The 21,364-nt window shown below is 41.0% G+C and overlaps 2 protein-coding genes across 3 annotated transcripts; both read right to left on the reverse strand.

Annotated features, from left to right (window-relative positions):
* Window positions 1–192: 192 nt before the first annotated feature.
* LOC125552209 lies at window positions 193–15,800 on the reverse strand. Of its 2 annotated transcripts, none has more exons than XM_048715697.1 (18): window positions 15,291–15,800; window positions 12,968–13,031; window positions 12,737–12,835; window positions 12,025–12,221; window positions 10,974–11,141; window positions 10,577–10,834; window positions 10,337–10,434; window positions 8,067–8,124; window positions 7,702–7,899; window positions 6,865–6,924; window positions 6,706–6,788; window positions 4,957–5,270; window positions 4,757–4,848; window positions 4,550–4,679; window positions 2,659–3,833; window positions 2,281–2,567; window positions 1,247–1,414; window positions 193–696 (listed from the first exon to the last, which is right to left on the reverse strand). In XM_048715697.1, exons 1-18 carry the CDS (start codon window positions 15,558–15,560, stop codon window positions 567–569), a joined length of 3,849 nt encoding a protein of 1,282 aa, XP_048571654.1. In that variant the 5' UTR covers window positions 15,561–15,800; the 3' UTR covers window positions 193–566. The 2 variants fall into 2 exon arrangements, with proteins under 2 accessions (XP_048571654.1, XP_048571653.1); XM_048715696.1 differs by having other exon boundaries at window positions 8,067–8,127.
* A 1,353-nt stretch (window positions 15,801–17,153) lies between these two features.
* Window positions 17,154–21,163, reverse strand: LOC125552210 (eukaryotic translation initiation factor NCBP). Its single transcript, XM_048715698.1, has 6 exons — window positions 20,878–21,163; window positions 20,671–20,763; window positions 20,465–20,569; window positions 20,285–20,362; window positions 17,566–17,685; window positions 17,154–17,446 (listed from the first exon to the last, which is right to left on the reverse strand). Exons 1-6 carry the CDS (start codon window positions 21,046–21,048, stop codon window positions 17,315–17,317), a joined length of 699 nt encoding a protein of 232 aa, XP_048571655.1. The 5' UTR covers window positions 21,049–21,163; the 3' UTR covers window positions 17,154–17,314.
* Between the last annotated feature and the right edge of the window lie 201 nt (window positions 21,164–21,364).

Consider the following 21,364-nt stretch of genomic DNA (forward strand, 5'->3'; position numbering starts at 1 on the left):
ACAAAAAAAAACTGAACACATTTTACTAGCGGCGTGCTGCCTGTTTCGGCCGGGTTGGAACCAGCCCGTCCATGAACAGAACAGAGATGTGAACATCACGCATTCCACCAAAGAGGGAGGTAAATAAATTGCAGCAAAACGAGACCAAGCAAGTTTGATATCTGATTGTATTTGTAGAGCTAGATCTCGAAATAGCTGAATAGTTCAAACTCTTTCCAATCTCTGGATGTACTGTGCGTATCACCATTGTGAGAATGAGAAAAACAGGCACCTGAGTGCACTAGTTTTATTTGGATGAACATGTATAAACTTGTTAGAATCATCAGCTACACCACTACTGAGCTACACCACACTATAAATTAAGATGACAACATGCATTTACATTATACAGGACTACACAGTGGATGTCTGGAAACATCAGCATTGCCCAATCATGGGCCATAACTTACCACTGAGCTACTACAGATATGAGCTGTGAGTAAAAATGGGTCGCCTCGGCCAACTCTAATCAAGCTATAGCAAAAATACTCTGCCGCCTCTAAAACCATATTATTAACTCTATACTTCTAGGCAATCGTCTGGTCTATAACCTTCTCGCGCCTTTCACCAAAACAGCTGCTTTGTGCTAACAATTCGATGCCTTCAGGTGACATCGAAAGTGCGGCAGAACTTAAGTAATGTCTTGACTGACGACACCTGCAGCACACAAAGAGCAGCAGTCAGTGTTCGTTGGTTGACATTTTGAACCCTGATAATGCAAATGGCACATGATGTTCACGCCAACAGTTGGTTTAAGGGATTACAGAGCACATGGACAATAGGGCATACCATGGATTTGTGCCAAAACATTCCTTTCTAATGTAAATGAGGACAGGTGAAATTCCCTAAACTCTAATCAAGCAGCAGGCCGCTATCCATATCTCAAACACTCAATTGAACTGATATGGTTAACACACTATTTCAGAGTAATGGAGAGAAGCATGCTGGTTCACATAAGGTATCCAATCTTGCAAACGTTTAACCAGGTTGCGGCCAAAATCATTTTTAAAGTAAGAACGTTACATGGTGCAAATACAGAATTCTAGAGTAAAAATATGACCAGCTACGGTGCTACGGCAATTTTAGATAAAAGATGATGCTGGCAATGTTTGGCTTGGTTATATGCCTTGACACAAAAGAACATATGTTAGGCATCATACTTGGTGCATGGAAGAAAAAAATTATAGAACTGAAAGACAGGGACTACCTTCTTTGCTTGTTTGCAACTTTACTCTCAGTGAGTCGCAAGTTTTCTAACTGCGAAATCTGACAAGTCGAAGACAAATAATCAACAAAAGCGGGTCCTCTCAGTGATAGAGATAGCTTGGAAGGAACTACCGGAAGCAGTGCGTCACAAAGATGAACTAGTTGCTCCCTGCACAGTTAATTGCAGGTTCAGTGTCTCAATGGATGCTCCATTGGTACATACATAGACTATAAGCAAATTGATACCAGTCTTGGAAAAGATTCATTTAGCAAGATAATATTCCACTCAGTCAAATTTATTGAGTAACAAGTACAACCTATATGAAATCCATTATTTAAGAAAGTTCTGAACATGGGAAAGGCTCGTAACCACTGTTGAAGTTGCAATAGAACAAGGCTAACAAGAATTTTCAATTATGGTCAAAATCACTATCACGTGAAAGTGTCATGTGCACATAATACTCATTGGTGCAAAATATAGCATGTTGGTTCAACGAAAAGTGACATTATTACCATAAATGCATGCTGACTAGTATTCCAAGATATGCACATATGTCACCCACCAAAAACATCACTAGCATTTCCATCAGTTGTGCATTGTTTATGCACCAGTGGAAAACTCTATATTGTGTTGACATATGCAAATATAGCTGAAATATTTATCATGAGGTATGACCAGTTGACCCCTAAAATAATCTAATCAACATGCCTTCAATTTCTTCCCACCTACAGTTCTGGTAGATGAGCAGTGTCGTTCATGTTCAGCATGCAAGGTCGATTGGCCAACAATACAGAAGCAGCGTTGCATGTGGAGTTGTGGGCTAGAACATTAGCCCAGGTGGGAATTGGTTATTTTTTGTTGTGTTTAGGAAATCAAATGACCCTATGGCACAGCATTATGGTCACTAGGACCCCAATGTTCTAAAATATACTCTAAATTAAATGCATAAATGAATAAAAATTAAACTATAATACCATGAGAACTCCAAGATATGTTAAAATGCAACAAATGTACATGGGAAATGCGATGCTTACCTCCCCTTAGAAATACAGCTTGTTGGATTTTTCATGTGGGAAATGTTCCCATATCCATCATCACTGTTTATTCCTGAACTAATAAGTTTACCAAGAGATGTGGCAGTTGTACTGGCAAACAACAACTCTTGTGACAAATCAATGGAACCATCCTCCTTATCTTGGAAGTCCCTTGAGAAAACACAAAGAGCATGCTGCGCATAGACAGATCCCATCTCAAGCTGCTTATCGTACCAGGAGAGGTCATCAGGCTCAGCACTCGGGGATGAAGATGGATCCAAAATGTCCTGCACAAATTTATAAAAAAAATACATCAAGGGTTCAAGACTATATTGCACAAACATGAATCACAAAGAAACCAACGATAAGAGTACTTACATTGGTAAGAGGGTAGCAGCGGGTGAGCATAAGATCTGATTCCGATATTAAATCAGACACACTGGAAGCAAGCTTCAAAGCTCCAGAAGCAGTTCTATTGTGGTTGGTCTCACAGGGAAGTACAGGACAGCAACGACGTAGCCTGTTCCAAGTATCCTGCACGCATTCAACCTTGCAACAGTCGTTAGTTTTTTTGCCAGAAAGCAGCCAAATGCTATCAGCTCGACTGCATTCATCCATCAGTTGATACCCCGTAGTTGAACAACTTTCCTGTTCATTCCTGCCAAATGATTCTGCATAAGCTTCACATGTCTCACCAACCACATCTTCCATGCATTTCTGCGATCCAGACATTAGATTCCTCGCATGGTTACTGTCTTCTAGTGCCGTCATAGGCGTAGTGCAAACACCATCATTATTAAAGGTAGACAAGCCATTGAACACCATACTTGATAAAAGGTCATCGCTGCTAACAGATGCAGAAACACCTCCAACTGCAAGGGATGACTCAGGCACACACGACACGCCTTGTGACATAAAAGTATCACATATTTGTGAAATGGACCCAACCAAGTTGCTCTCGAACTGGTTTTGGAAAGAATTAGTTATTTCAAAAGTCTCCCTTGATTCGCTTGGAAAACAAAACTGATTTGAGATTCCTTGCCCATGTATACGGGGCACTTCTGGAGGTTGTGGGAATAAATCACCTTCTGGCACAGTAAATCTGGCATCTTTGGCAATATATACATCCGCTTGATCATCATCGGACTCAGATAATAACACTACACCATGCTTCTTTCTTGCTTTTTGTTGATCAGACAGAAGAGAGGTATCTGGAGCATCATCAAAATCATCAAGATCATTCTTACAAGGTGAAATATCATTACATTCAGTAGTGTGGCCATGCTTTAACTTGGATTTTTTAATCTTTCTTGTTTTAACTGCACTTCTTCCCTTGGTCAGAGGTGCTGTTATTTGTAACTCCAAGGCTTCAAACTCTGATAATTCCATCTGCCTTTTCTTTTCTTCAGCTAAATGGATTGTTTTTTCTATCTCCAAGCACACTGTTTCTGATAATTTACAGGGGAAGTCCCAAGGCAACATTCTTGGCACGGTAGAATGTACTGCATCCAAGTCAAGTGAAAAAGGAACAGACAAGCATTTGTTTGACCTCTCTGAAAATAGAAAATAGATTAGAATAGCTAAAATGATATGCTAAGCAGTTCTACATTGAATACAACATTTAAACGCAAAATCTTCGGCGAAAAACTACCAATTAAACAAAGACACCACGCAAAAAAAGAACCGGAACAACATTTCTCACAGCATGGGTGTGTTATGTGCACGAGTACAGGATTATGTAATATTCAAACAGATATGGAACATTACTTAAATAGGAAAAACATAAAGATTAGAGTTAGATCAGATTGGTAACCTTTAAGTTATTACTTAGGGGTCAATAAGAGAACATGAAATAAGCCATGTGTAGGTTTGACCACTAATAAACTTATTACAAAACAAGGAATCCTATAATTATGCAACTAACATTATTGACTACTCCCTCCGTTCCAAAATAGATGACTCAACTTTGTACTAACTTTAATACAAAGTTGGGTCATCTATTTTGGAACGGAGGGAGTACCAGGTAACGTTCCAACTAAATGATATGAGATGTCTAAAGTGTCTAACAGTCCATGATCATAACAGCAAGTCTAACAGTGGTCACACAATTACAGAAACAAACATATTATGCCATAATATACGAATCACACAGCTAGCCAGTCACACTTCAGGGAATAAGATAAAAAATACAGCATTTTAAGCTATAGTATATCACTTGGGCTCAAATTTTGCAAGTATGGGACAGCACAAGCACACCAAAGTATTCAACCTGTGTATTCCTGCTTGCCTTGATACCAAAATTGCAAAAGCATTGTTGTCCTCCTAATATCCCCTAAACAAGCATTGATAAAATACTTCAATTGAGGAGCAGTGACGTCCACTCCCTCAGATTTACAGATCTGCGCAGAGTTAGGATATAGTCAACTTTCAAGTCAGACAAGTGACATAAGTTTTCATCCACAAAATAATTCTTTACCATGCCAACATGTGAAAGTAGCTCTCCGGATGATGGGTATTTGAAATCCAAAACTAGCTGATCCAAGAGATGAGGCAAAGCTGGATCCTTCTCTTCACAAAACAAGTGTAATGAATAACAAACACTTTAGTATATAACATCAAATGAGACTGTAAAAGATGAATAGAGAAATGCAAAATCCTGAAGGCAAAAAGGCTCACTGTTGCTGGTCAGTATAATTGGCCATCTTGTAGTCTCTGCAATCTTAAGTATGGTCGAAATAAATCCACGATCCTCATCAAAGACAGTATCCACATCCTCAAATAGGATAAGTGTCTTGTTAATAACTTGTTTAGGGGCTTCATCACTCAGCTTTGAACTTGAGTAGCATTTTACAGGTAGCATATGCTCATCATCGTTAGATGCTTTTCTTGTAGAGCAGGATGCCGAATGCTTGTATTCAGTCCTATCAGGTGTCTCTAAAGCTGGATCTAAAGAATCTATTCTTGGTGGAGTGGTGACCTCCTCTTGTGACCTGTATGGGAGACAAAAAGATAATTGATGTACGTACACTCTAAAAAGGCAGGCCTATAAAGGTTTAGACAAGAATGCTTAGGTTGGCATTTAAACTGCATTTGACTACATGCCAACTTGGTGCTTGCCAAAAAATAATGAGCAGAACTTCATATGATTATAAGCAAGTTCTCATTGGTTTTTGCATGTGCCCTAATACCATAATTCCTATAGCAGCAGATTTCGTTGTTGCTCGACAATTCTTTGAGTTAGTAGTAGTAGGCAATTTGGATGTGTTAGATAGCAATATCACCTCTTATAGTATATTGTTAGGGCCTATCTGTATATATGAGGTATGGCAAATTGGATCATCTCTAAGGAACAAGAAAGAACAAAAAGGTCATTCAGGCCTATGGTCTCATTTTTCTCCTTCTCAAGAGATGTATATACTTCACATATATTAGCTCATGCCCCACTGTATAAGGGGTTTCCTGCATATTTACTCCGCCTGTACGTGTATATACTGGCCTATGGCCTCATGGAAATACAAGTTGCTATTCTTCATAACACCCCTAAGGTCCCACTTCAAGTCATCACAGTCCAGTATTTCCCCCGTGGACTAAGGTGCATGATAAGTTGCATCATGAAGAGAGTAGAGCTCGTAATAAAGGAATGCCAAGTCAATTAGACAACTATTGTCCATCATAAACAGGAAAAGTGAAGCAGCACAAGGTTGTGGAGAAGCAGCACAAGGTTACTGCTACGATGTGTACAGCACAAGTGTTTTAGGAACAACTTCAACATGCTGTGATATTACTCTAGAGGCGGAGATAAGGCAGCGGGAGTTCAATCCAAAACTCTTAGAGCACAAGATCTAGTCCAAGATCTTAGATAAGGACACCAAGTTATATATACGTAGTGGGGTACATAGTCTGGTTACAAACTAGAGGCGGGGACCTCTATTTATAGGGCTTTGGGAAGCCTTGACATCTCACTTCCACTTATGCTAGAACACTCTAGAAACATTACTTAAGATTCACCATTCTACTCATAGCTAGAAGACTCTAGAAAACAGTAGCTAGGGTTTAGAAAATAAAAGAAATACTCCCTCTGTCCCAAAATAAGTGACATGGTTGTAGTTCAAACGGAGGTAGTACTAGACTAGAGTAGAAGTATCTAGAAGTAGCCAAACAGATTAGACACATTACTTAAGATTCACCATTCTACTCATAACTAGAAGACTCTAGAAAACAGTAGCTAGGGTTTAGAAAATAAAAGAAATACTCCCTCTGTCCCAAAATAAGTGACATGGTTTTAGTTCAAACGGAGGTAGTACTAGACTAGAGTAGAAGTATCTAGAAGTAGCCAAACAGATTTGACATATGATTTTATTTTTATTTTCCTCATCTATTGTTCCTCATCAAAAAGTGAGAACACGGAGAAGAAATTGGACATACCACTTTTCAAGGCCATGTGATTTAGTTGCTTCCTCAAACTTTTGCTTTACATACGCCCCATTTCTCATATCAGATGTATTTACCTATAAATTCACACTTTTAAGAAAAAGTACAGGAAGCCGAGTTGTTTCTAAAAAGAAAAGCTGCAGAAAAATATACCTCAATTACATTGAACCCATGTTCTCTCGCACAAGCAAAAACTGCGGCTGATTTTCCACACTGGGAGTAAGAACAAAGAGATCAGACTACATCTAGGCTGTATGTCTATATATAGACATAAGGGCGTAACAATGCAAGTATACAATTTGTGGAAGGGACGATTGAAAAATATAAATTACTCCCTCCATTCCTAAATATAAGTCTTTTTAGACATTTCAAATGGACTACAATATACGGATGTATGTAGACATGTTTTAGAGTGTAGATTCACTCATTTTGCTCCGTATGTAGTCACTTGTTGGAATCTCTAGAAAGACTTATATTTGGGAACGGAGGGAGTAGAACATAGTAACAGAATCAATAGACTGCAAATTTATGTTTGTACACCTCTGTGCCCAGTTAAATGAATACAGACAATACCAATTGCTAGGACAAAATTAGTAGCTGAACAACCTACAGGGCTCAACCTTATTTTTTAGAGTTCTGATGAATAGCATCATATGTAAGCCTTTCCAGTTCAAACTAAGTTACTAACTGGATATAAGTTGCCATTACATTGTTTTAATATTTTAAAAAGAGGTGTTTCCTGTGGTAACAAATGGGAAGCTCTATACTGTTAGTGTCAGAGGTATGTAATCCTATTTCAATCTTTTGGTGGGAGTGGCTGCGTTTAGGATGATGCTACTTACCGACAGCAATTTCAACACCACAAATGTATTACTTATAGAAAATACTCAACAGCTTCAAAATAAAGTGCAGATTGATTGATTGATTGCTGAAAAGCATGTTAAGCAGTGTACAATGATAGCGACAGGTACTCTTGAGCATGGTACTCACCCCAACTGGTCCAGTAATCAGAAGTACATTTTCATAATCAGAAGCATCTTCTGAACAATCTGTGTCAGATTCATCTTGACAGAAGCTGGCATTGATGCTCTCATTAGCAACTCCAGTTTGCTTGTTCTTGTGGCCTCTTTCATCCCACCCTTTGAGCCATTCACTGAGAAACTTTACATGCTCAATATTTCCACAGACCTATCAACCAAAATAGTGGAAATCCCAGAACAAATATAAGCGTAATGTAGTATTTGTGTTTCCTAAGAGGCATGTTGACCCAAAAAGCTAATCAAGTACAAGAAACAAACAGAAAAGGTATAATGCAATGCATAATTGTCAATATAAAAATAAAATTTCATGTTCACCTGGGCAGCAGTTTCAGGCCGGTACTTGTCAGTCCACAGGTAATAAGCCGGCTGACAGCTGCTGCAACAGTAGATATCACAAGATATAAGACACTAGTTAAACCAACTCATTTTCTGTCAGTAATTAAGTTCTTAAGAAACCAACTTGGTTAGCATGCGGTATTACACTTTGATATGCTAACTAACCAAACCTCCAAGAGCGGTACTTGCAACGAATAATTAATAGGGCTATCATAGAAGGATGGTGAGGGATTAGGGTCACAAACATAGAAGGATCGGCAAACTTCTGCATATAGATAGTTTTGGGGTCAATATGATATTTCAGAAATATGTAAAGCTATAAACCCTTACTAGCCACACCTAAACCGTGTTCATGCTTTGTCTCAGATTCCATTCACAAAAAAGGTTGCATGATGCGTACGGTATAAGCCTAAATGACCTTGCAGCTTCATATGGACAATGACATGAGACGCCAATTGGAAATGGATATAATAATATCAAAGACAAAATCTAGCTGCTTGGCATTCATGCAAGTGATGGAAAGTCCATGCCTAATGGGATATCAGGAGAGCTCACACCCATAGTGTTAGCAGGCAACATTAGCTTAACAAAACTGATAAACGCCTACTGGTTAAAAGGTAATTGAATGACAATTTTAATGCTAGAATCAGCAATGAAATAAGATTTTTTATGATATATATCACTTATAGAAAAACAATTCAGCCACAAAGTTTGACTGTTAGTCAGAGTTTTAGGTTTAACAATTTTGAGTAATTAGCCAGCACAATTTAAAAATTCAGAACAGAGCAGTGTTCAAACTGGGAAAACAGAACCAGCAACTTAGGCAGCTGGCTCACTTACAAGACTTCACATGCAGTACAACCAGAACTAAAGGCACAAAGTGTATTAAAATCAGAGAACCACACGTTTTTGTCGAGACAGTCAGCTATTCTTAAGACAACAAAGCTGACAAAAAATGGGAGGGGCAACTTAGCTGGCCCACCCCAGTCTTGAACATCTGAACAAGGACCCTCCCTACATCCATCTCATGCTCTCTCTCCCCCACAGACTCCATTTTCATCCTCATCATCTTGCACACCACTTGCTTCTGTTTGCTGCCGTCGAATTTACATTCCCATGAGCCACTGTCATCCTCCACTAGATCCAATCGTCCGGCATAACAAAATTGGCACAGTATCGGTTGCACGAAACAGGACATGCTGGGTCAGCTTGTGAGAAATGGCTTGCTATCAGAAGCAAGAGACAAGATGTTTAGATGGAATGTAGTTTAGAATTACTTGAGGTTAGCATAAATGTGGTTGAGTTTTTTATTTGCATGTAGATTAGAGCTTGGCAGATTGATTTTATGCTGTAACTGCGTTGGGTCTGAGTGGTTCAAGTAGGCAATATCTAACACAATCTTTCTGGAACCGCACTTGATCTCTTATTTCCATCATCCATGGATTCCTTCAGATCCCCCACTTTGACACCATATGTATTTCTCTAGTTGGAACTTCTTGCCATAGTATGTTGCTCTAATCCTTAAAAAGAAGAGGCCAAATTAATAAAATTGATACTAACAAAACAACCTGTTCAACTAGTGGACCACTAGCCTTGCCTGCTCGGTGTCTACAACAATGTGTATAAGGCTTTGTACAATGCAAGGCGCTTATGGTAGGTGCTTAGAGAAATAGACCAGTTTTTCTTTAAGCACCGGTGCTTATTTGTAGAGGGTAGACGCTTAATTAGGCACCTCCTGTAGAAATAAGCACTGATGCTTAAGGAAAACTCGATTTATCTTACGAGCACCTCCCTAAGCACCTTGCATTGTACAAGGCCTAAGGGGCGTCAGAAATAAACAACTGATATTTGTTACTCCCTCTGTCCCAAAATATAAGAACGTTTTTGACACTATCGAAGGCACTGGTATACTATTGTTCTTACTCCCTCTGCCACATATACTATCAAATACTCAAATAGTATAATAAGATCCTAGATGCCAAGGAAAAAGAGCACAAAAATAACAGATATAAAAAACAATTAGTATCCTGATGACTGACACCACTTGAGCGGACATTAACAAAATGGTTTGCCTTTTTGCGCTTAGTCATCTCCAATGACGTTTAGCTCAAGAAACTATGATGTTAAGTTCAAATGATTTACAAAATCTCCAAGTTCAATATGAAGGCAAAACCAAGGTAGCTAGCAGAAAGCCAACAGTCTTACATACATTTAGGCAAACAATATAGGTACTAGGTAGTGTTTGTTACCCTTTCTGGTCGACTTCTGGCCTTCCTTGCAGTATCCTTTCCGGGTGTTTGTTATAGGAAAGAGAATCATGAGGAGAGCTCTCTTCATCAAGATGGATCTGGAATGCAAATGGTCAAGATTAAATCTAGATTAGTGTATGGTTGGAACAAGAAATTTAGTGGCTATACAGGTTGAGTAATAGAAGCACAAAGCAGGTTCATCTGAATGCTTCGTAAAAGAGGTGAAAACATAGCGTATACCACATCCAAAGAAGATAGATTGCTTTCACTTTGTTCTTTAGGAAAGCTAGGAAAATCCATTCCCAAAGCTGTGTGATTTGCAATATTCTGCTCAGCCAACTGATCTAGGCACATCCTCTTGGAATTAGACTCTATTGTCAAAGGTTTCACAAAGCCCTCAAAGAATGAGACAGGATTTTCAAGTGTATCGGAGGCACTGGTATCAAGAAAAGATCCCTCCCCAATTAGCCATTTACTCCAATGAATTGGTATGGCAGTCTGCAGAGCAAGAAAGGGAACATTGTCAAAATAATAATAAGAATACAGTTACAATCGCATTGAATAAACCTCATCAAAATAGACCACAAACTATGGGATGTTGTACAGCTAGATGTATGGAAATATGTGCTGGGCACACCTCCAATTGGTACACGACATGAACAGGCCAGAGTGGTGGGTCCCTCTCAATAGCACAAAGGGAATTTGTATCTTCGATATTGAATGCATCTTGTTCAGCACCTTTGTTTACTTTCCGGGAAGCAAAAAATGGATGCAATTTCTTTCCAGATGATAACATCCGGATTTCCTGTCAATGAATCAAAGAATATACATTTTAAGAAAACAGCAGGATAAACATGAAGTCGACTAAAACTAGTGCACCTGCAAAAATCAAATCCTCAAATATTGGATCCATAACCACATCACCGATATGGTGATAGATATACTGAGATAACAAGCCCTTATTCAACAATTAAGTCAATGAGGACGTTTAACCAGAAAGGAGGAGATGGTTTGTTGCATGCACAGCAGCAATCTTTAACAATGATAAAGACCATTTCTTAAGTAATTGCTAGTGTTTTAAGGTCTAAGTCTAACAAGCAAGACCATGGCCATACAGCTCAGATTACAACAAGAAATAAACAGAGCAACTAAGGTCTCTACCTCTCTGCGGCTTTCACTTGGTTGGTTACCCAAATTTTGGTTGCCTATGGAATCTTGCCAACTCTCCTCACATTCCCTTCACAAATCTCACCAAGTTTATGGCCAGCAAAGAGTCAAGGAATCTCTAGCCAATTTTCGCTAGCCAATGGTTGGCAAATTTTGGTAGGGCATATGCTATGGCATGAACCAAACATGCCCTTAGTGTTCAAGCGTTCTTAGTTTCACGAACTAGGGGCTGGAATAATATCTTTGGCCAGTTTGTTTCCATAACAGAGATTATTTCTTAGGGGTGAAGTCATCGTTATAAGAGTTGGAATGTATCGTAAGACAACCACCACCAATCCGTAAAAGTATCAGATGTTTTGCATGAGTACCATCTTACTCTACCCTCTTTCTTGGGATGAGAAAGTGAGATTCAAGCAGTTGCAAATATGAACTCACAACAAATTTGATGGTAGCAAGTGCCCTCGCGAGACAAGAAGCACACAGCATATCCCAGCAATGCAGACAATGATACTGGAGCGTACCTGTGCAGCTATTTTTGCCTCTGACCTTAGGTCAACTATCACCTGTGACTTATCTTCGTTGTCTAATACATCGTTGGCATTAGCCTGTGTTGCCTCAGAAGGCACATTATTCAGATCTATATCAATTTTGACAGGAGATCCTTCAGGTAAGGTAGCTTCAGTTTGACTGCTATGCAGTTGCTGACAGCCTGCGTGCCCTTCATAAATAAATAAAATATTATTACACCTCTGTCAAAGTAGAGTACATGTTAACCAATAAATACGTAAAATCACAAGTAAATAAATATTTAGCTAACTTGTTCAGGAGGATATAGAACCAATGCACATAGTGTTCTTAATCTGTGAGAGAATAATACATTTAAGCTACTTTTAGTATGCACTATGTGACACAGCCTATGAAAAAATTGAATTTATATTGCAAACAACTGAAATATTATTCGACTCAACGAGTAAATTTTTCACTCTTTCAAACTCAATATAGGTGTATCATTTTTCTCATATGTCAACATTTGAGAACTTGGTACCTTTTTTTCTTCCATGGTATGCAGTTAAAAATCAACAGGATAGGGTACATTTTCAGAAAAACTAAGCCATACCATACTAGGATACACAGGCATAGTTTGATACAAAGGGGTGCTCGTATTTGATGCATAGATTTTTAAGTTTTTAACCAACTGTAAGCATAGGGATGAGAGAGAGAGAGAGGACTAACCATCAGGAGATTCCAACACCTTGCAGCGCTTTCTATTAGGCACCTTCCGTGCTGCATCTTGATTTCTACCTTTCCGCTGCTTTTTCTGAGGGCTCTCATCTGACATCCAACAAAACAAATATTCATCAATTCTCATTCACAGTGTAGCAAATAAACAAGGAAAACTTGACTACGAATGGGCCAGTGAAACACTTGAAGAAATGGCAAGAATATTGTATGGGGTTGACATACCAACCAAAGTAACTTCATCCTTGCTACCTGGATCCAACCCAGTTGTCTCTTTATTTGAAGATGGCTACATGAAGGTTGATTAAAGAAATCAGTATTTTGCATATCAGGAAAGATAACAGAACAGCAGATGTGCTTATTAATCAAATATATAGCATATAAGTTGAACCAAACGACCGATCTAGAGTCTGAACTAACACGAAAAGTAAACATAGTCATCACCCATTGTTGCAACTGAGAGCATGTGCATGCCACTGGTTGCAACTGACCATCTACGGGGTTTTTTCTTCTCTATAATGTTTTTGTTTGGTAGCTTATCACATTGGCAAATTCAATTTATCCACTTCAGATAATTTGGATGGCATGGACAGTTTAGTCAAAGCCATCCAACAGAGATAGATGGTAAAATTTACTGGTGGAAAGAAAAGAACTAACCTGTGCTGTATCCTTTCTAAACTAAACTATTCTCTTGAAGATTAAATGGGTACACAGTGAAAGGGTGGACACTCCTTAAGTAAACAGTAAGCAGAGAGTCAACATATTCAATTCACTTAGCTTAGTTATGCGCAGTTGTTTTGACTCCACAAAGAAGGTAGAGCATTAGAGGCGCCCCTTTTTCTCTGTTTGATTTGGGAAATGTGGAAAGTTGGCAGCTCCATACAAGTACATATGCATGGTGATGGGAAGAGACATACTTGATAAGAATGTTCTTGATGGAACAGGCAGCGCTACTAAAAGCCTAAGATTACAACCCTTCAGGTATGATACTTGCTAAATTTGTAGCACAAAAATTAGCAAGGCATAGGCACAGCATGCAAAAGAGAGGAGTCTTGATTGCGGGGTAGACTTATCTTCTGTACTTAATATGCAGTGCCTGTCATCAAATAAAAGGAAGGGCAATGTAAAAGCTTCTTTGATACCTAGGGGTGGAAAATGGATGTTCTGTTTTAGTCGATACTAAGAGTCCCTAAAACGCGAATGGAAAGAAAAAAACCAGCATTCAAATGAAACATGACTACTGTGTGGATTTTTTTGCTGTGTAGAGTGCGATGTGCAATGGGAAATGACGCCAATTTCCATATTCACATCAAGACTGGGATCAGCAGCCCAGGTACTCTACAGGTTACGTCAGACTGGACATTTGATGTATGGGCCTGTTTGGATTGCTACCAAAGCTGACCCTGCCAAAAAATTGGCTAGCCCATGCAATTTGGTAGCTGTTTGGATCTGCACCAAAAAATTGGCTCGCCCGACTTGCCCAGCGCCTCTCCATGTAATTCTCGCCAACGCGTGGGCATCACGAGGGCACGAGAAAGCTGCGCCAATATTTTGGCGCTGTGACCCTGGTTGTTATGGTGGGCCCTGCCGCATGCATGCAGTTAGGATAAGCCTTTTTTTGCTGTAACCAACCAGCGGCGCTTCTTAATTCAAAGATATGCGGACCTGTGCGTGATTAGCAACCGCATGCAGCAATTCTTCAGCATCCAAACAGTAGCAAAACGAAGTGCATGCAGCATGCAGTGTCATTCTTTTGGTGACTTCTGTTAACATTGATTAAATATAAGTTTTCTACAGAAAAAACACATCTAAGTATTGAAATGTATTTCTTCTCAATTTTGTAATAGATGCAGTTAAATATTTTTGGACTATTATGCCAGTTGGTCGCAAACCAAACAAAGCAACGGTCTCACTTGCCAAAATTTTGGAGGATATGATGGTCAGAATCCAAACACAAACAACTTGCCAAAATTTTGGTCATGCCCTTGCTTTGGTCATGCCAAAATTTTGGTAAGGCAAGTTGGGGCTCAAACCAATCAGCCCCTATGTCTAACGCTAACCTTATCCCAGACTAACCCAACCCACGTACAGTGATGTACGTAGCTTTAAATCCGTCATGCCAGCCCATTTGTTTCAGATCAAAGTGATGTAGCTTGAATTTCAATTCTGTAATTTAGCTATTATAGACACCGACGACAAACTTCCTGCCATGCTCATGTTGTATTAATGCGAGCAGAAAATTGGTTCAGATTCGTACTACCATTTACAGGTATTCAACAATATTCAAATTGATACTAATGTGGTAGAGTCACTACTCGATCTGTTTGCACCTCTACTTATACTACGTCGCTTCAGCCCAACAAGGTATAAGAAGTTATGTGCATTCCAAACTATTTAAAATTGAAAATCAGAAGGAACTTATTTATCAACACGGAAGCGGGCACAGAGAAGCCACAATTTCAACACGGCGGGCGAATTAAAGTAGTCCAGCTACCGAGCAAACACCAGACAACAGCCGAAACGGGGGCGAATTGTAGCAATGTAGTACCTTCCTGGCGGCCGCTGATCTCCGCGGCCTCGCCTTCCTCTTACCCTTCTCCGGCTCCTCCGCGGCCTCCTTTCCAGACGGCTCCTCGGCGGCTGGCGCGGGAGGGGCAACCCCTCCTCCGCCGCCGCCGCCCGGCCTGCCCGACCCAAACGGGAGCCTCGACTGCACGCACCGCCTGAGCCGCTTTGCGTCGGACGACGAGGGCGACGGCTTCGCCGGTGACGGCGTGGGCGTCGGCGCCGGCTCCTCAGGATCAGCAGATCCGCCCATCGGAACGGGATCGAGCGGGGAACCGGGGCTAGGGTTTGGGGCTTGGGAGCTCGGAATGACAGTGCTGGGAGGGGCGGGAGATGGGGGTTGGATGGATTAGCTTCACGTTTTTCCCGCGCGGTGGAGCGGACGCGCGCGCAGGGGGGCGGATTTGGGCGGGCGCCAGGGGAGGGAAGAGGTTGGCGCGGCGCACTGCGGCGCTACGGTAAGGACAGAATCGTGAGCAGTAAAGTGAGTATCAGTGGTGGGTTTTTTTAGCTGGGGTATCAGTGTTTTGATCGGGCACGGGGAAACGAACTCAGATTTTTCTCTCTTTTTTTCTGGGAAGTGGGCTGGGAACAAGGCCGACGGCAAGAGCCATTTGGGTAGAAAAGGAAGGCTACACCGCGGGCTTGGCCCATTTACCCAATCCCCCTGGTGATAGAATTTTTATTTTTTTTATTTTGACTGCTAATCCTGGATTGCCTAATTTGGCAGCAGTATTTTTAAAACCGTGGTAATGTAAAGCCTCAGGGTAAGTTTGGGAGCAAAGTAATTTTGAAGTTTTTAAAAGGGTGTGTCTAGGTCTCAGTCGACTGAGACTTAACCAAGTCTCAATCAAGCGATATACTCCCTCCGTTCCTAAATACTCCGTCTGTTCCTAAATATAAGTCTTTCTAGAGATATCAACAAGTGACTACATACGGAGCAAAATGAGTGAATCTACACTCTAAAATATGTCTATATACATCCGTATGTGGTAGTCCAATTGAAATCTCTAAAAAGACTTATATTTAGGAATGGAGGGAGTATAAGTCTTTTTAGACATTTCAAATGGATTACAACATACGAATGTATGTAGACATATTTTACATATAGATTCACTCATTTTGCTCCGTATGTAGTCACTTGTTAGAATATCTAAAAATACTTATATTTAAGAACAGAGAAAAAAGAAAAACTAAAAATATTTTTTTTTATAAATCTCCATGCAAGATCAAAGGAATATACAAGTGACTGAGACGTAAGACTTAGCAAAACTGTTTTTAAAACCGTGGTAATGTAAACCTCAGTATTCCAATGTTTGGGTGATGAATGCTCTATTTTTTTAAAAACCACGGTTTTATAATTTTGGTTTAGAAAAAGACATCAAGACGCCTTTAAAAAATATTGTGGTTTAAAGCTATGTGCCAAATACACCATACAGTAGTTAACAAAACTATGGTTTCTAAAAAGGGAAAAGCTTCTAAACAACACAATATTCTAGAAATACTGCAAAAATACTTGGCTGTCAAACACAGCCTAAAGTTTGGTCTTACCCTAACAAAATGTAATTCTTGGCCAACCCTCTTATATCACAGATCTTTGTTTATAAGAACTGTTTTTGCTATGCTGCTGATTAAAAATATGTGCTTAAATTTTTGTTTTGCTGGTAAGAGTAACCGGTGCCGTCTGAAAGACCCAACCGTGTGTTCAGACGTTCCCTAGATTCAATTATCATCCTGATGTACTTGTAATGTTTGCCATATTTATCAGCAGAATCCAAAGAGCAAGTCCGAGGTTTCACCTAAATAGTTGCCAAAACGAGTCGACCAATACAGGCATACGGAAGAATATCATGAAAGTCGATACTTCAGCATTTGAAATTTTGGAGAGTACATAGTAGCATGACAAAGAGCAACCATACATCATGGCTGGGTTGAAACGTCAGAACTGGAAATCCACAAGGATTTAGTTCGGAACAAGGGCCATGACTAGTTTTGACGACATAAAGCTTAACCTCTCAGCCATGTGTTCCTGTAGGACGAGTTGTCTCGCAGCGAGGCGTCATGTGGCTTGTACTCCATCAGATAGGTGTGTGGCAGCTTCAAGTGCCTCTTAATCGAGTCTCTTAATGTCATCACAGCCTGCAAGGCACAAGAGTATGAGTGAACAAATAACAGAGAGAGAGAAAAAACTTCTCACTGGTGATAACACCGTCAATTCCAAACAACATAGTCAAGAAGCATCAGGTGATGTCACAAACCTGGTGGTCTGATGCATTCCGATTCCAGACGCTCAGGATGTCTTCATTGAAACGACAACTTAGCACAATGCCACAAACATCATCACTATAATCAAGTTGATCACCCACTAGAACCAGCACCTGGACAAATAAACAGGATGGGCGAAAAGAATTAAAATCTAAGCCATGGACAGCTGCAGGACCTATTTAATCCAAGTAATCCTTGTACAAATTGTTAATCAACAGAACACATTCAGGACAATCAGGTATCATTATTGAGGCATTGTGTAACTGAATGACTGTGATCCCATGGATTGAAAAGGGGAAGACAAGCCTTGGTTTGAAATCGCTCCCATGACTGAATAACTGAATGACTGTGATCACATAGAATGAACAGCCACGTCAAAAAGTATGCAAAGCAAAGCATGCCATGCTGAAAGGAGAAAATGGAAACCTAAATGGGCTGCCTAAAGAAGAACACACATGGCATAAACATGTCCTTGGCCGCACAGCAATGGAAAGGAGAGCAGAGAAAAGCAGAACAAAGGCAGGAAATGAAACATGAATGAGCAAAGAAAATCAGAGAGCTTGCTGTGAATGTGGCATCAACGAAAAGCGGGCATGATAGAGAAAAGAAGATAGTAGCAGAAAATAATGATAAAAAAACCTACTTGTTGCAAGTACAACATAGCATGTAAAATCAGCTAGATGTGAGGGCTCATGGTGGGAGACCAGAATGAGAGTAAAGTCAAACAGTTGCAGTAGGAAAACACAGGGGTGCCATTTCCATTTCATTAGTAAAGCCAATTTATGAGTAAATGTAAATGCAACACATATCTTCCTCTCTCGTACTCATGCAATATCCGCAAGTTTACTCAGACAAATAAATAAGAAGAAACAAAATGATGTTAAACAGGCACTGCATATTAACATGAAGAGTGTGGGATGGGATGTGACAACAACTCATAGAGGGCATCTATGCATGCAAATGTTTCCCATAGCTCTTCGTTTTTAATGCAGCACAAACACAGAATCTCCACTTCCCGAGGCAAACATTCACAAGGTAACAAAGCCAAAGGTTTTGTTTGTGGGAACAATAGCATAGGTACTAATCTTGTTCCATATTTTAAAACCCACTGCGCCCAATTGTACTAGTGATGCATAAATCGACTAATAGGAGGCACGCATGCTATTATTTGCAATCTTTAATTTCATAAATATTGATAGGGAAACTAGACTGCCAAACTAAAATATTTATACACTAAATCAAGTGTTAGAGATAAGGGACTTCAACAAAGAAGATACAAAATTAAAGAAAAGGAAATGGTGATCAAGAAGTATTGCTCAGCAGACATGTGTAAACTTGTAAACTATAGCATATGGCTATGTTTTTAAGGCGACGCTTTGCTTTAAGGCGCTGGGGGGGCGCCTCGACGCCTAGGCGCCTAAAGCGGACGCCTAGGCGCCTAAAGCGGACATATTTGCAAAGCGCTGGAGGGGCGCCTCGACGCCTAGGCGTCGCCTAGGCGTCGCCTTAGAGACGCCTTAAAAACATAGGCATATGGCATGCATGCTTAAGAAAGCAGTCAACTGTCACCGCAGAACAGTGCATCTTGGAAGGCTGCTAATTCATTTATGGATCAGCGTCAACTTCTTCTATGCTGAACCATTTGCTTCAAATCAGAAGTGCACACAGTAAACATGAAATAGCAATAATACTACCTCAGATCTCAGGCTTATGTTGGTACGGGTAACAGGGAGCCAGACCACAACGCGCTACAAGGCTGTTTGGTTTAAGGGATAGCCTTATACAGGGAGATCTAGGCCCATTATGGGTAATCCCATGTTTTCATGTCATGGCCCTTGTCTCCATCGTTTATTGGCATGGCATAACATCGGTGCATTGCTACGGAACCGCAAAAATGATTCAGTTGTATTGGATTAGTAGTATATAACAACCAATGCACGTGCAACACTGCAGAGAAGAAACTCAAACTCAATCAAGCAGCCAACACTGCACTTGCGTAACTGCGGTAGCAATGAGAGCACCATTGCAACAACAACAACAACAACAACAACAACAACAAAGCCTTTAGTCCCAAACAAGTTGGGGTAGGCTAGAGATGAAACCCATAAGATCTCACGACCAACTCATGGTCCGGGCACATGGATAGCAAGCTTCCACGCACCCCTGTCCATAGCTAGTTCTTTGGTGAGCACCATTGCAAGCTATGTTTTTTTTTCTCTTCAAATTGGAGGGGTCTTGTGGGTTCTAGATGACTGAGGGAGATTGGGGTGGAGTGGGGGAGTGAACTCACCACCACCACTAACTCCAATTTATAAGATAGTAGAGACTATGGTCATGACTCATGAGGAATGCCGCTCTGAAGGAAAAAACAATTCCACTCTATAAACGGAACAAGGACTATCCTGTTTCAAATCTAGACCTAATGTTCCTGTTTCGCTTGAGTAGTGAAATATTTGATCCATCACTAACTCCTCACGGCATCCACATGGTTATAATGCAATCAAAGACCAGTCATGAACAAAATAAAAACATTACTTGAGAATCCCATGATAAAAACTAGTAGAATTTTCCACAAATCAAGTAGGCTAGTGTGTGGTACTTCATGGTGGCACAGGCAAGGGAAGTCCTAGTTGAGGGTTTATAGAACAACAACCGAAGTTTGTATGATGACCAAATCTTACAGCCCAACGAAAGCACAAATAGATTACTTACCAAATCCTCCCAGAAACGCCCAGAAACAGCCTTCTTGAACCGTATAATCCACTTGCCACCATTCCGATTTGCAGGATCCTGCCCAGTCAAATGCATTAACCACTAGAAGCATGGGTAGACATGACACCAATACTAAACACAGCCATGACTGAAAAAACAACAGCTTGTTCCGAGCAATACCTCCCAGAGTGGACGGACACCCTCTTTGAAAAGATGCAGGTCCGTGGGGCTCGGGAGGGAGGACGGGCGTGCGAGGTGGCAGTAGCAAACCCAGAACGACTCGACCTAAAGCCATCCAATTCCAAACAGCAACATCAATCAGTAAGCTCCACTGACAGAAGTAAGAAAAAACCCTGGAAACAATCTGCTGTGCCGGAGACACGTACAGTGCTGAAATCGACGATCTTTTTGATGTTGTCCTCGTACGACTGCGACCTCGTCCCGGGCGTCCGGCGGGTGTACCAGAGCACGAGCTTGCGCTGCGGACAACAAGGGCTATTACATCCGGCTTTCTCTGAGATTCAAAGGTTTGGCATTTCTGGAACGGGAAACGGGGAAAAGGTTTAGATCTAGCGGCGGGGGGCGGGTCTTACCCTAAGGGGATGGAGGCCGGCCTTGAGCTCGCGGCTGCGGCGCTCGCTCTCCTCCGCCTCCGCCTCGTCCTCCTCCTCGACGGCGGCGGGCGGCGCGTCCTCGGCCCGGGCGTGCGACGGCTGCAGCTGCTCCTCCTGCTCGGGCACCTTCCTCTCCACCGCCGGCTCCATGGCGCGCCCTCGTGCGGCGATTTGGTCGGCTGGGTGGGGGTGTTCAGAGAGAGAGAGAGACGAGGAAGGGTCCGGGAGACGCGTGACGGGGGGGTGGGAGTGGGTTTGGGCCTTTTTGGTGCGGAGCTCTTCGATCGGGATGAACCGTGCCAGGGAGCGCTTCTATTTTCCTCTTCTTTTTTCATTTTTTTTACCATATACCATGGTAAACGATTTACTACGACCGATCGACTTGTAGAGCTTTTTTTCACCAGGCGCCTCGTCACGCGATGGAAATGAGCCAATCCAAAGACGACACGTGCTCTCGTGGTACAAT

The sequence above is a fragment of the Triticum urartu genome, chromosome 4 (assembly GCF_003073215.2).
Source record: "Triticum urartu cultivar G1812 chromosome 4, Tu2.1, whole genome shotgun sequence".
NCBI lineage: Eukaryota > Viridiplantae > Streptophyta > Magnoliopsida > Poales > Poaceae > Triticum > Triticum urartu.